Source organism: Gobius niger (genome assembly GCF_951799975.1).
Source record: "Gobius niger genome assembly, chromosome: 9".
Taxonomy (NCBI): domain Eukaryota; kingdom Metazoa; phylum Chordata; class Actinopteri; order Gobiiformes; family Gobiidae; genus Gobius; species Gobius niger.
The window spans coordinates 28,276,300-28,292,449 of NC_136860.1; the positions used below are offsets into that span (position 1 = coordinate 28,276,300).

Here is a 16,150-nt window from a genome sequence, read left to right on the forward strand (position 1 = left end):
AGAATAAGTTCAGCCTATAGAGCTTAAACCTGTGTGTATCATGCGGTGGCTTTCTCCAAATCAGCACCAAAGTGTTGGAGGTGAGGTGAGGAGAAGGTCTACTTACTTCACCAAAGCACTAGCTAGCCCCTTGTGCACTCCTTCCCTTTTCCCCGCCTCTGCTTTTTTCGTCACTGCTTCAAGGTTGTTCATTAGCAGCACAACTTTCTTTCATCGTTTATAGTTTTTTGTGCTCACACCGCACATTGAAGTTCTGTAATTATTCGGGAATTAAACACTTTCGTCCTGAGAAAAAGAGAAGTCCGTGTGCCTTGACATCGTAGAGTCCCTGCCTCTGCTAAGAGAGAGAGAGATGTTAATGTCCTGGACCAAATGCATTCTGCTGATAAAAGATTGGTAGTTACTGACAAAGCCTTTTGAAGTGAGAGGCAAAATGTCTTCAACACTAAAACAACCAGATTATGGCTTTTAAACCTTTTTAACCCCCGCCTTAACCAAGCACATTTTCTCCTGTTTTACCCAAATCTAAGAGGTTCTCGACTGGACATACAAAACTGATCTACGATTTTTACTCTCGTTGCTGCGTTGTCACTTTTTGATTCTTTTTTGTCATTTTTGATGCATTTTTTTTACACCTTTTTGAAGGTTTTTTTTTTTTTCATTTCTGAAAACATTTTTTTAATTTTTTTTGTTGGTTTTTTTCATGTTTTTTTTATAATGATTTTTTTGGTTGGGGTGGGGTTTGTATTCACTCTTGTTTTTGACTCATTTTTGTCGCTATTTTAGAAATGTTTTCAATAAACTTGGAGCACATTAACATTTAGATTTGATCTAAAAAATGTTAATGTCCTCCAGTTTCGGTTCAGGCGGACTTTTGTCTTGGTAGATTCTTAGTGACATATTATATAATTATTATCTATGGTTTTCCACAGATATTGCATTTGCTGAAATCCAAATAATAAATCCCTATATTGTGGACACAACTTTCATATTACTTTCAGCCCTTTTGAGATTGCCTATACCTCCGAGTATGCACCCCAATAGCATTGACTCAATCCTCTATTCCTCACTGTGTCATGGCGTGTTGCTGGATAAATGGCTAACGTCAGAGAGCTCGACCACACCTCCCCCCTAATGCACGCTCGCTGTAACGCGCTCCGGTCCGAGAGGGAAATGGCTTGATGGCTTTGGCCTTAAAATATGTATGAGCAGCCTTGAGATGCCACGGTGCAAATGCGCGTCTTGCCCACCTCTCGGCTTCTTCAGCTCGATAGATAAGACTTGGGGAGGCGTTTTCCCTCTCCCTCCCCTCGTCTTGTATCCCGGCAACAGTGCATCCTTAACCGTCGGTCGAGCCAAACCTTGCGAGACCAAGAGGAGGCCCGGAAAAGTGTGTTTGTAGGTGGATTTATCCTCACAAGTGCAAGGAGACGATTCATAAAGTGTGTCTAAGGGTGTTAGCTTTATCTGATGCAGGGGCTTGGGCAACACAAGTACAATATGTTGAAGCTGTGCTAGTGTGAAGAGGGGGCCGCTAAGCCTGTACTAAAGGTGCAAAATGTGCCCAGTATTTAAACATGCAATATTTAACATAAGCCAACTTTATTATATATGAGATCAACATGACTACTTTCCATCTGGTTATGCCATTAATCGTGTTTTGAAATAGGGATGCAAGAATCTAACAGGCAAACTCACTGCAAGGTCTTCCATCTGACTTCCATCTACACATTTTTCACTAACGCCGCCTAAAGCAAACACACACGTAGGGAGTCCTTTACCAAGCGTTTGCAGAAAAGAGTAGCTCAAATGAGAAGCACTTGCAAAAGAGGATCAGCGGCAGAGTCATTTGCACTTTTTTTTTCTTACTCATGCATCATTCATGTCATTTACATATTAGATTTGTGGTCCTAATACCGTAATACACACGATTTTGGATTTGGTGCAGCATCTCCACAAATACACAGTGTTGGGTATGCTACTTTAAAACTGTATTATACTGTATTCTATGTTAGCAGTTACAGTTTTAAAAATGTTATATATTTGTATTATATATTACTGTTTAAACATGTAGCTGAGTTACACTACTTTGAGCTACTGAGTTAATATGGTCAAAACCACCTTTGCTGTGTCTGATCCCGTCAGCTCTCAGAAGCTAAGCAGGGAAGGGCCTGGTCGGTACTTGGATGGGAGACCGTGTGGGACCACCAGGAAGCCTTGCGAATGTAGTGAGTGAGTGAGTGGTTGGTGGCGCTGACTGGTTGCCTCGCTTCCGTCAGTCTACCCCAGGGCAGCTGTGGCTACCGAGTATGGCGTGAATGAATAATGCAATGTAAAGCGTGTTTGAGTGTCCAGAAAAGCACTATATAAAACTGATCTTTATTATTATTAAAACATAAACTGAAAATAGTAATAAAGCCTCAGAGCAAAAGTGAAGTCAAAGATTTCCTTCTTCTTCGCTTTCCCCATTCTTTTTTGCTGCTTACGTCTTTTGAAGCATTTTATTTGGGGGGAGTGTGTTTTTTTTATTTTATTAATTGCACTTGTAAATCGAGTTACTAAAATTGCAATGAGAAATATGTTATCATATTTAATATGTTATATTCCTTAGTTACTGAAAAAAGTCATATATTTTTGTAACTCTTTATTGACTTTTGTAATACACTAACACTGCAAATAGCTGTACTTGCAAATCAGTACCTCTCTTGATAGATAACTGCCATTCAAAAATATGCTCTTTTTTATGCTAATAGATAAAGCCTTGCAGGGAAAGTGCGGTGTTGAAATGGTTCAGTAAAATATTTCAAATATGTTAGCACAGTATTCAAGACATTTATTGAACTGTGTTATATTGTGTATCCCTTTTGCCCCACCATCTCTCTTAACCGCGTTACATCACTATTTCTTTTTGTCTTTTGTCCTGGCGTGTTTGGCGCGCTCCAGCTGGTTCCCTTCCTCCGTGTGGAGGTTGTGTGCAATGGGAAAAGCTCCGTTCTGCTGCAGCCCCAGAGTAGAGTGACACGTCTGAACAAGGCTGTGTGTTGAGTGGTGTCCATCTGCCGGGATATATGTTCTCACGAGACGAAGGCGTCTGCTGTCGCTCACTATCACGTTTGCAGCCGAGGAGCGAGTGAGGCAGGTGCTGGCTGTCAATTGGAAATGGATCGTCCTTTTTTTTTTTTTTTTTTTTTTAATGTCAGGAACACATCAGTATGCTTTTAGCAATTTTTTAGATTTAGACAGGCTCATCCAAAATATTTTAGTTAGGGTGCTGGATCAGAAAAATGTTACTGTGGAGTAGAGTGGAGTAGGATTCTTAAGTGAAGTGACAATTCAATTTGGCCCTTCATCAGAGAGGTGCCAAAATTATTACATTATTTACAAGATTTGTATTTACAGAGAAAGGTTCAAAATCATTGTGTGGCTTCCTTTCACCCACACATTTCTTTTTGGAAACAATAGATTGCGTTCACGTGTCATCACCACTTTCTAAAGAGCCTATAGTTCAACGATGTGGAGGGCAGCTAATACATAGAGTGGTGAATACAGATTTTTTTCTTGTTCTTGGACTAAGGCTAATATCTCTGTATTTACTGGGACAATCCACATGAAAACAAAAACTTTCACAAGGTTCAACATCTCCTCAGTCAAGGAGGAGATGTTGAACTGAGGTTCAATTAATCTCTTATAAAAGCGTCAAAAAGAGGTGACAGTATTTCAAGAACATGTGCTTGATGCCAGTAGAAACAAATCTCAGCTAAAAGATGAATATAGCCGGACAATAGATCCAATCACTACCAGATAGTCACAACGTTCAATATCTTTGTATTTTTTTTGTATTTATTTATTTAATATGGACATAGCAATTACATTGGACGAACCAGATGCATTGTTTAAAGTGTTTTAGCACATGTGCTAATTTTCAACACCTGTCCATAGGGGGCTTTTAGGTTTCAAAGATAAAACACAATTATTAAACACAGTTACAATAAAACAGATTATTAAACTAGATAGGGCACATTTTACACATGTGAACACCTTTGGGCCGATTTGAGCCACTGTTTAAGCTCTCTGGTAAAGATGGTAACGTTCGTCTGCAGTTTCAGAGCCGTAGGGAGAGAGTTCCACAGTAGCCCCTCTGAAGGAGAAGCTCGACTGTCCAAAAGATTTTCTAAATTTTGGGAGCGCACAGTCCCCATTAACTGAGGCTCTGGTGGAAGGTCTGAGAGAGCCCTGACAATGAGGCCAGAGAACAGAGGTGACACACAATTGTTCAGACATTTAAAAGTCAATTTCAGTATACTAAAATTTACAAAGTTTTCAAAAGTAAAAAGCTTGTGCTTTTGTATGATATCACAATGATGCCATCTCAAAGGTTTCTTGTCAAATATCTTGATTGCCTGTTTATACAGAGAAGTGACTGGTTTCAGAGTGGATGCTGATGTTTGTGACCATGCTGTAATGCAGTATGACAAATGTGAAAAAAACATTGCATGCATGTACAATAAAGCCGCGTGGTGTGATAATTCTCTTCTTATAAAACGAAAACAGTTCAGATTAGATTTCACTTTCCTGCAGACATTAGTGACTTGACTTTGGAACTTTAGGTGTTTATCTAAGATTATGCCCAAGTATTTTGTTTCATGAACCTCCTGAATGGGTTCATGTTCTAACTGAACCTCAAAGGTGCTGTCAGGGGAACTCCGGCTGATAGAGAAACATATTGAGAAAGTTTTCTTTACATTTAAAGTTAAATGGGACAGCTGAAGCCATCTTGAGATGTTAAGTAACGCCTGTGTTAACTGCGGCCCAGCCAGTGCAGATGTTTTTGCTGACACATGAATAACTGTGTCATCAGCATAAAGCTGGCAGTTTACACCCTGACAGCAATCAGGGAGATCATTTATGTACATTGAAAACAGTAACGGTCCTTGAACTGACCCTTGAGGCACTCCTAAATCATTTGGACTCAGGGTGGATTTAGCACTTCCTACTTTCACACATTGTTCTCTGCCCTCTAGGTAGGATTTAAACCATGACAGAGCTGCAGCTGAAAATTGAAATTGCTGTAATTTCTGCAATAAGATACAATGGTCCACTGTGTCGAAGGCCTTTTTTAGGTCTAAAAACACAGCGCCTACAACATTCCCTTTATCCAGTGGACCTTTGATCTGTTCCAACAAGAGGCTGTTTCTGTGCTGTATTTTTGTCTGAACCCAAACTGTTGGGGATGCAACAGTTGGTTATTTTCAAGATGTTCTATTAATTTCCCAGCCACAATTTTTTCCAGCACTTTGGAGACTACAGGGAGGATGGAAATAGGCCTGTAGTTGCAGGCTTGGTCTTTGTCGCCTGACTTATGAATTGGAGTGATTACAGCAATCTTCCAGCTCTGTGGGAAAGTGTTTGTTTGTATTGATCTGTTCATTTTCTTTTTGGATATTTCTTTCAAAAACTGTTGTCTCTCAGAGTTGTCTTGAAACCTACTCTCCATCAGAGATTATGACACCTTTAAAATCTAGAATATGAACGCAACCTATTTTGAGGACTTTTCAAATGGTGCATATTTAGTTTTTAAGTCTTAACTGCTGCCTATGGCTGCGGTCCTCATTTTACATAACTGTGAAAGCCCATAATGTTAATCAACCGAAGGACGTCTTTCATTTCAAAACTGATGGAAATAATTAGCATATAGTTTAGAACGCAGAATACATCGGTTGCTTCCCCCCCTCTGTATTAGTCTCCTTTTTTTCTCTCAAAAGAATGTATTTTCTCCTCATTCTCTGATCTATAAAATATTGCCTGCGTACCACAGTGCATGATAGAAATGGCTGTTTTATAGAATTACGCTTTTACCCTGCGGAGAGACCCAATCAGAACATTTACTGGCCACTGCTGCTCTATAAAAGTGCTCTGTGCGCCTCCGTCTATTTCGCCGATAGACCATGGCTCTGCTGGTTACCACTTTCTGAAACAACATGGCAATATCATCTCCTGTGCTCTGCCAAAGACCCCATCCGTTATTCCCTGACAACTGGGTAACAAAAAAAAAAACCCTGACCTTCAGCCCTGTCCTTATCCCTAAATGGGAGGGGGCTCGAGATTAACGACCACGAGTAAATATCGCCCACCACGAGTCTCTTTCTAAATTAAATGTGCGTTTCATTTAATATGAGCGACGTTTCAACACAGAGTAACATTTGAGATTTGTTGTGTTCACTAAGCTTTCATAAGGGCATGCATTGTTTTATAAGGTTATGGCTTGTTTCGTGTGTGATGACGACTATCACTGTTACCTGGAACTAATTGCATCTGGCGTGTTCATACTATATCTGGGATTACTTCTACTTCTGCTCCTTCTTTAAAGCAGTACTAAGTAGCTTGTTTACCTTAATAAATACTTTCCTTAGTCCCTCAGGGGGTAATACAAGTGTTAATGGGATGATCGGGGGGTCTTTCATCTCCCCCTGGTGTCTCTGGCCAGAAAACCACAATTGCAACTTCGCTTCCTCCAGGTCCGAGGCCCCAATACACACTAATAGAATCACGAAGTAGAAGCTAACAGGCTAACGGGCATAGCTAACAGCGGACGAGCGCCACTTAAACAGTATCTACAGCCAAGTTTGAGTGAAAAAAAAAAATCTCCATTGCGTAATTGGATGTACAATATCCCTGTCTCCCTTTGCCTTTTCTGTCAGCGCAGTATTTACAATTAATGAGTAAACAAACGCAACATGCTACGACACCTGCAGTGGTGCTTATGGCCTCTGGGGCATGAGCTACTTAGTACTGCTTCAAGTTGTCACTTAGATGGTTGATGTAGGCTATGTAGAGAATTTGTTGCTTTTGAATGGTATTGAATCTTTTATTATTACCATAATTTATACAAGTGGTTCTGAACTGGTGAGAAGGGACACAAAAGTGCTTTGCAGGCTCACTGATGATGTATCCTCATGGACAATGCTTGTATATAGAACGATGTGACAAAATACTGCTTTCTGTATAAAAGGGTCCATTTGCAATGTAATTTGATCATGGGAAATGAAATGGATAATTTTCAGCAGACAGATTCTCATGAAACAGGTGGGTCTCAAAGCTGCATCTGCTGCACTAAAAACAGACCCCTCAGCATTTCGAGTGTCATAACAAATAATAATGAATTTCATAACTCAGTGCTGACACTCCTTTGGCTGGCTGCATACCCTATAAGCAGAAACCTCCGACTAGGCACCCCTATCCAAACCTCAACATCTAGAGGCTTAGAGTTTGGAAATATGGGAAATAATGCAGAGGATAAATCTTGCTATGGGGATCCCCTTAATGCAATTATTTCATTTATTTAAAGGAAAGCATATGTTAATGTGACCAAGTCAAATGATGTGACTAACCCCATTAAAAATATTCAGGTACTTCCTGCCTCTGGGTATTACTGTGCACAGAGTTTTTAAGCCAAATAAAGTCCTATCTTATCTCAAGCCAAATACAACATGGCCTTTCATCTTTTCAAACGTCCCTCTTCATTTAATGTAACGGGAGTCTTATTGGTATGCAAACCCTTAATTGGCTTGCATGTGGCGCAGCCTGCTGAGCTGCGCTGACAGTGTCTCTGAAGGTCAGGTACTGTTAATTATGACATTAAAGCCGTGTGTGCTCGCGTCGCAGCACACATCTGTAGTCTAAGTACATGCTAACTATCCCATATGCAGCGTGCGCCACTGCCATGCATCATAATAGGCTCGTAAACAGGCATTAAGCGCTGCTATTTGTTGTGCACAGTTTTAAGGTCAGAGTTTCTCATTGGAGAGTTTGTGCCACACAGAAGAGAGCGCCCAAAGCTTGCTCTGTAAATAGAACAACAATAAAACTATTACTTCCAGTATCTGCCTCCTGGGCAGCCTGTGTTTGCTGACTGCTATCACTAACCTTTTTGATAATGACTGCAGGTTACTAGTGCAACTTCTTTCATTGCTTATGATTGATGATGATTACTATGATTATTTCTTTTTTTGCCAGTATCAACAAATCACTGTTGAAACTTTTCCCACGGATCTATTTCTTTTTTGCTTGTAATGGGTTTTATCTCCAAATGTAATGCAAGTTAGTTTGAAATCAACTATTTGTAGACTAAAGAGATTGTATTCTTAGAGAGCAGTGCACTACAGACGCCCACTGCTCCTTAGCCCCAGCGGAATCGAAGGATGTATCAAATGCAGAGCACGAGTTTCCCTATGGGGACATAAAGTATACCATGACCTTAAATAAAGCCCTTAACCCGTTACCTTTCATATTGTTTGTCTAAGATCTCAGTCGTAAAGTTGTTCTTCGTAGACAAAGATCCTTAGCTGTCATGTGCTGTAGTAAGCTTACCATGAACACATTAGTTCTGTTCAGGCCAAAATGGAAAAAATAAAACTGGAAACTGGGATGAGCTTCAAGGAAATTATTAGCTAACTATTATTTCTTGTCTTAAAGAGACTAGATGCAAGTTGGCCATTTTATGCTCACTACTGCCACCTCAGGTCTTAAGCGTAACTGCAGCTTCTATATTAAGCTTGTGCATGACAGCGCTTTGGGCCTGACTTAACACCTTTTTGAGTTACAATGCAGGATTTTAGAGGCAGTTGTGGTGAACAGGTCTGGGCTCATTCTAAACATTAGGACATGGCTGGAACATGTAGGGGGAGGAAAATACATAATTTTAACATTGTTAAACTCTGTATAGTCCCTTTTATGTTGATGGTATATAATGCCTCAATGAAAGCATATCTACAGCATTTAAAGATTAAGATTAATGTGCTTTATTTGTCGTTATACAACATCACAACGAAATTTGTCCCTTCCTTTGAGGCCGCTGGGACCACCCGCAAGGAGCAGTGGGCGACGGCAGTACCGCCCTGGACCTGATGGTCAGAAGGATTCACCTATTTTACAAGACTTTAGTGGTAGGGGAAACCGGAGTACCTGGAGGAAACCTACGCAGACACAGGGAGAACATGAAAACTCCACACCGAAAGGCCCATCACTGCCTGTGCTGTGCTACAGTGCCGCTACCGTGCCGCCCAGCGTACAGAATTACTTTGATTTAAAGCCTATTCAAGACACAGAAGGAAACTGTGCCCAATTGGCCAGTTTGGTGGGAAAAAAATTAGCAGGTCACAGGTCAATATGTGGCACAGCAGGTACTTTTGCACAGTTGCAGATCCGTTTTATCCAGCCTCCTACTTCAGCGTTCTCTCCAGAGCGTGACGCAAGAACTTACCATAAACAATTGTTTTAATTAACTCAAATGTAAACAGTGCACGTAATGGAAAACGGCTCATATTGCATTCTGGGTGGGAGGGTAGAATCTGTCTCGGTGCTTTCACTTTGTTCTGTTGACGCATTTAAAGGCATCACTCATCACATGCATTATTAACAGCCTCCAAATAGTGTTTACTTAAGTGATGGGGCAGAATCAGCAAACAAAGATGTTATTTCAGAGCACAATCGGGGAAGAGATGAGCTGGCAATGGATGAGAAGAGGAGCTTAGCAGTGAGCAGTGGTTGAAGAAGTGATTATAATCCATAAAATGTGTGTATCTTTCATTATATTCAGATTGAAGGAACATGAGTGGTAGTTTATCTACTGTTTCTTGTGCAATCATGTTCTACTTATGTTAAGATTAAGGTAGTTTTATTGTCAATTCACTATACTCCACTGCTTTTTCTACTTCATCTGCCCCTTCTTATCTGCTATCACACATTCATTTTCTTTTACAAAACAAAATGAGGTCACCTGTGATCACTTCTTTTCACTGTAGTCCACATTGGTCTGTAAAATTTTACTCAAAAGCCCGTGTTTTTGCAGCAATACCAGTTTATATGCTGTCGCTGAAGGTCATTCTCACAGGTGTGTGCACTTCCCCTGACCGCTCAGCCATCTGCTCCGGCTTATGCGGCTCTCTCAGCATTTGCCGGGGGTTTTCCTTCAGATTTGCGCATTTCATTAATATATTTATAGGTGTCCACTGTCCAGCGCTACGGCAGGTACACCACTGCAGCGCCTTGAAGGTTGTTGATGGATTGGACGAGATTGAATGGGGCCCACCAGCCGTGAGTTCAAAGGTGAACCGAGAGAGAGAGAGAGAGAGAGTATGTTCAGCCGAGAAATACAACTTTGTGGAGAATAAACATGTGGCATCAAAGGTTATTACTTCTATATACTGCCTCCAGGCCAAAGTGCGTATCCCGACAGCAGGTATAAAGAGAAATCCTGCAGTCCACCGTAACACATGCGTAGAGCTGCAGCGCTCCCATCGATTGACCTTGTAAAGCTTTTGAATTTTAATATGATTTCACTTCATTGAAATTCTGCCGCATCTTTCGGGTGTTAGTCATTCTTAAATGGTGAATTGAATGCACCAGGTATGAAATATTCAACCAATTCATTTTACAGTCATACACCGCAGTAAGCAACCCGTGTGGAATATTGTGCCATATTTCTAGATACAGAGTTCTAGGTATGTCATATCACTAAGCATCATGGGATCAGCAGAAATGATAAACTAATGGAGATTTTAAAAGTAGTGGTGGGACTCGATTAAAATGTTTTGATCAAGTTAATTAGAGGTCTGTAATTAATTAATCGCAATTAATCACATTTTAATCAAAAACCCCAAAACAACATTTTTTTTGCACCTCAATTATTCAATAAATAGAAACATACGTTCAACAACAAATGTATTTATTATTGTTAATCTGTATAGTTATTCAAGTAACAGAAGCAAAGTGCATTTATAGCTATTTAGCTTTCACGTGTTTTAGGAACTCTGATCACTCATGTAACTTGTAGAGTTCATTAAACAGTAATCATAATGCCACATTTATATTGAAGCAAAAAATAAATAAAGCAAAAGGGCCATAAAACAGTGCCTTTTCTGTTTAACAATTGCTGTAAACAGAAATCAAAGTGCCATTTCTTATACTGACAAGGGTTAGGGTTATTTTGGCTCAGAGTGCTGGCTGCAGCATTTATTTGAGGCTGAACGCTAACATTAGCATCGAGGACGCTGATGTTTTCCCAACATTTCCCAAGATGGCATTTTAGAGTTGAGTAACTACAATGGAAGGCAAACTCTTTTTTGCACAACCTGCACTCAGCAGTACAGCTGTCGATCGTCTTATCAGGACGTTTTTTGAGACCCCAACGGGCCGAGTGAAGCGAAAGGTTACAGCTTTTGGGTGAAATCGGGGGAAATACAATGAATTGCGTTAAAAAAAATCTTTGTAATTAATTAATCAAATGAACGCGTTAAAGTCCCACCCCTATTTAAAAGGTAAAATACTGGAGTTGTTGTTCACATTAAAACACTAGGACACCACAGTGAGTTAGATGTATTTACCAGTAGTAACTCAGCAGCTAACACTGTTGTTGTAGCTAGTGTTAGAAAGAAAATGTTTGCTCACAGTTGCAAACATGGCAGATCTCCATAGTAACTATGGATTTTCCCAAACTGTATTCACCTTATTCGGTGCCGCGAGCTGGCTTTTGGCCACTGTTTTTGACATAACGGGTGACATTTGCAACATACCGCCGCTGTGGAAATATATTGATTGGCTTCGGTCTTCTACAGTTCTTCTTTCCATTAGTACAGGGAGACAATAGAAAGTGAGCAAAAATATTGCCCTTCTGAGGTCACGTCTCCTCCCGCTCTGTGATCAGCCTGAGGCCACAGAAATTGATGTTTCCTTTTTCTGAGCTTTTTTGTTGTTCAGTTTATCTCCATCTTACAGTGCTATGTGGTTGTACTTTCTCATTGCACACACTGGTGGCAAGCTGCTGGGATAGACCACTGAAAAAGTGTTACTTTAACCTCTTAACCGAGCGCATTTCTCCAGTTCGACTTTACCCAAATCTAAAAAGTTTCTTGACTGGATCTTGCACATAGACCTGTGTAACGTCTCATTTGAAAGCCAAGACCTAGAAAAACTAATGAAAACGTTTTTGTTGTGTGGTCGGCAGATTTTTTGTCGCTCTTTTGTCACGTTGTTGCTGCCTTTTCATCACGTTTCTGTCACTTTTTTGTTGTGTTTTTGTTGCTCTTTTGTCACTTTTTTGTCGCTCTTTTGTTGCCTTTTTGTCATGCTTTTTTGGTTGCATTTTCATGTTTTCTTCTCTTTTTTGTCACAATTTTGACGCTTTTTTCTAGGACCTTTTAGATTTAGGTAAAACCCAAACTGGAGAAAATGTGCTCGGTTCAGGTGGGGGTTAAGAGGCTAACTTCTACTGTGCCAGTTCAGTCGCTCAACAAGGATTTAGTGACTCTTGAAATGAGAAGTGAAAAGGAAAGGGTAAAGTGGAAATACAGCAATGATGAAATGAATCTTCTAATGATTTATTGGTGTTGATCAAAACCCTGATAAACAAGGTTAAAGTCTGTGGGGGGGGGGGCATGTGGTGTAAAAGCAGTGTCAAGCCAATACGCAGCGCTGCATAATGTGAGATGATTGCAGGTTCGAGAATGTGTTAAAAAAGGATAATTGTCTAGAAAAAAAGGTCATGATCCACATTATCTGAGAACTGAAAGAAACCCCAAAGGTCGTGTCTAATAATAAGTATGCAAGCTTTTTCAACAATTGCGTATTAACTGTGTGTTCGTTGTTTTGTTCTGTGTTGTACAGACGGTGCGTCATGGCTTCCCGTACCAGCCCACGGCTCTGGCCTTTGACCCTGTGCAGAAGATCCTGGCCATCGGCTCCAGATCGGGCGGAGTGCGGATGTATCCTTCACCGCAAAACTTACTTACCTGTTTCAGCTATTACCAAAACCATATATTGTATAAATCAAGTATGCAAGAATGCAGTCTTGTTGAAGTATATTACTGCAATACCCTTTTGTAGAAGTGACTGGCAATGGTTCGAAATATGTTTGAAATATATTTTAGAATGCAAGCAATTTAACCAATACAAATCACACACTATTTTGGTCATTTATAGAGTGTAACTATTAACCTCTTAAGCCCCGCCTTAACCAAGCACATTTCTTCCAGTTTGACCAAATCTAAAAGCTTCTTGAAAAAAACAAAATAACACGTAAATGAGGATGAAAACGCAGCAAAAACACCCAGGAAAACAGATGAAAAAGTGATGAAAAAGCAACAAAAAACCCAACAAAAAAAGTGACATCAACGCAGCGACAACACAAGGAAGTGTTTTGTAGGTCTTAGCTTTCAAATGAGGCATTATACTGGCCTATGGGCTGTAAAACGGAACTGGAGAAAATGCACTCGGTTTAAGGTGGGGATTAAGATGTTGTATTTCACACTTTACTTTAGGGGTTCCCAAACTTTTCAGGCTGCAACCCCCAAAATCACTCAACCAACAACTCTTGACCCCCTTCTGTAATAATGGAATTTGTCTTTATACTAATTTAAAGGAATAGGCCACTGGTTTTAAATACTGAGATTTGTTCCTGAGCTTAGACGAGTTGATGCGTAATTTTCTGGTCTTTACGCGTGCGCTCAGTCACAGAAAAACGCCGCAGACGTTGTTAGCATTTAGCCTCTCCTCCTCTCCTCTATGGACCCACATGGGGGTGAAGTTAAAAGCGACCAAGCTCTTCCACGTTTCGCCTATTTAAATACAGTTACGTGTGTAGTTACATGATCCAAGTGTAAGTACTTTTCACGTAACTGTACTTTAAATAGGGAAAACGAGGAAGAGCTTGGTCGCTTCTCATTTCACCCCAGTTTGGAGCCATAGGAATATGCCTGGACAGGCTAAATGCTAACAACGTCTTTGGTCCATTTATGTGACTGAGCACATGTGTAAAGACCAGACAGCTACGCATCAACTCGTTTAAGCTAAGGTAGGAACTTACCCCAGTATTTAAAAAACGGTGGCCTGTTCCTTTAAGGTGTGAACACATAAAATCTGGTTTGTTGGCATTAGTTACTGTATTTTGATATTTGGATTGATTTCACTAAAATATGCTGTTGTCAGTCAAAAATATCAAAAATATTGTCTCAAAATCATCTTAGTACACCCACTTCAGTGTCCCGCAACACCTCAAGGGGTCTTGACCCCCATTTGGGAACCACTGCTTTACAGCACAGTAACAACATGGTAATAGTATGGAAGTAACGCAGTATCTGTATCTGTGAAAGTCCCCCCAGGGATTTGTCATATAAGCAGCATGTCCTGTGATTACCATGCTATTAAATACTCTCACTGTGCTGCAGATTAAAGTGAATCCAAAACAGTTAACCCACATCTTCTGACCGCTCCCCTATTCCTGACCTCCGTCGCTCCCCCTCTCCTCTCTCCTCTCCCTCTCATGCCTGCTCGTCCTGCAGCACCGTCACAGCCAGTGGTTGAGCTGTCATGTCCGACCCCCGCAGCTGTCCGTCCTGCGCAGGTCACCCGGTCACTGCGGCGGCGAGGGCTCGGAGAGTTCAAAGACCACGACCCCGGTAGGAGATTACACACTGCTAAACTTTCCCTATACGCTTTTTCCTGGAGAATCCCTGCAGGCCACGGCGCATCCCGGGCTGTAAACAAGTATTGATGTCCCGGTGCGGGGAGAGTGATTTCCGAGTTGCTTGGAGACATGTGCCATTGAATATTTCAGAGCGGTGTGGCTGGAAGTAGAGAGATAAAATGTGGCTGGATTGAAAACAAAGATCTGGGTGCAAATGTGTCCTGGAAACCTGGATAACGTATTGTTCTGGGAAACTAGTGAGGTATTGTCTTGTGTGGCTTACTTCTTATCTCAGGCTTTGTGCGCAGTTTGGGAGGGGAGTCTTTCAGCACGGTCTAGCCTTTTGTGCTGATATGCAAGTTTTTGGACAAATGCTTTAGGTTATGGTATCTTTTCTGTGGTGAAAAATGTAATCCATAATGAAACAGTACTTTATTGAGATCTTTTGGAGTTGTTCTTCATTCAAGTTATTTGATTCTTTCCACTACAAACTTGGCTATCTTGTGGTTGCCGCTGCTCATTGGCCACAATGTGTGTGATGTCCTGACAAAACAGTTTCTTCTGACATTCTTGTGCAGTGATTCCCAACCTTCTTTTCCCTGACAAAACAAAGTATTGCCAGAAAGGTTTCATTTCAGTCAAATCAACAAATTCCGTAATGTTTTCTGCACATGCACTACTCATTTCACAATCAACTGCATTTGAATTTTGCATTTGAATTCACTTCCACCGCTTCACCTGCATTCCCTGGCGCCCCAGAACCCCTGGTTGGGAACTCTTTACTGTATATCCCTCATGTGGATTTGTATTGACATGCCGCACACACCTCCCAGTGCTCATGAGTGGCCTCTCCCTCTCTCTCTCTCTCTCTCTGCATCACGCTGTTTTCATCTTTTCTCTCGCTCTCTCTGTGTCCCTGCTTCTCATTCAGCCTCGCCCTCTATTGGCTTCAATCACCTTTTTTTTTCTCAATAGTTCTACTCATATTCACCTCCCCTCCTCCGTCCTTCGTATCCGCTGTGAATGTGCTTCCTTTTCACGTTACCGAGGCTTTGAACATGAGCCTGTCATCTCCAGTCACGGACGCTCTTTGTCTTTATCCTTTTCGCTTTTCCTTCTGCGTTTCTATCCCTCTTTTTTTTTTTTTTTTTGCAGCTGTATTACCGAATCATATTATTTTTTCTAGAAAGCTCACTGAAAAGCATCTCCTCTATACAGTATTTCAAATCAAGGCCTCAAGTTAGCTTTGTGTTATATTTTGTTGTTGCCATGTCAGTTCTGGACATTTGAACAAAAAATGACTTCAAAGTAGGCTAATACAATGTACTTATCACAGTTTATTTTTGGTGTTTCTAATGCATTTCTCTCACCTGTTTTGTTCTATTGTGAGTGTGGCAATAGCTGTTTGCAAATCATTGTGTTTCTACTCGAGTTGAGTCATCATATCCAAAAGTACAATTGATTTTCCTCTTGGTTCCCACACATATCCATACATGACTCATTGCTGTTCAGAAATCAGATCTGGTCCTAAAGGTGGCTGAGTTAACCAGTCCAATGACACTATTGATGGATTGATCGATTTTCTGTGTAGACTGTGGTTATGGCTATCTTTCTGTATGCAAGTGCCTTTTTCTAGTCTCCCATTTGGCGCCATGAGCCTGTGCTACCGGATATGGACGTACGTGTGTGTTT

At 40.8% G+C, this 16,150-nt stretch overlaps 1 protein-coding gene across 19 annotated transcripts in view; it reads left to right on the forward strand.

Annotated features, from left to right (window-relative positions):
- The window catches only part of stxbp5l (syntaxin binding protein 5L), a 411,861-nt gene that overhangs the window by 25,819 nt on the left and 369,892 nt on the right, over window positions 1-16,150 (forward strand). For all 19 annotated transcript variants that reach the window (XM_079563359.1, XM_079563371.1, XM_079563374.1 and 16 more), the window contains exon 2: window positions 12,661-12,758. In XM_079563359.1, the coding sequence (XP_079419485.1) occupies window positions 12,661-12,758 (98 nt within the window). The remainder of the gene's footprint in view (window positions 1-12,660; window positions 12,759-16,150) is intronic.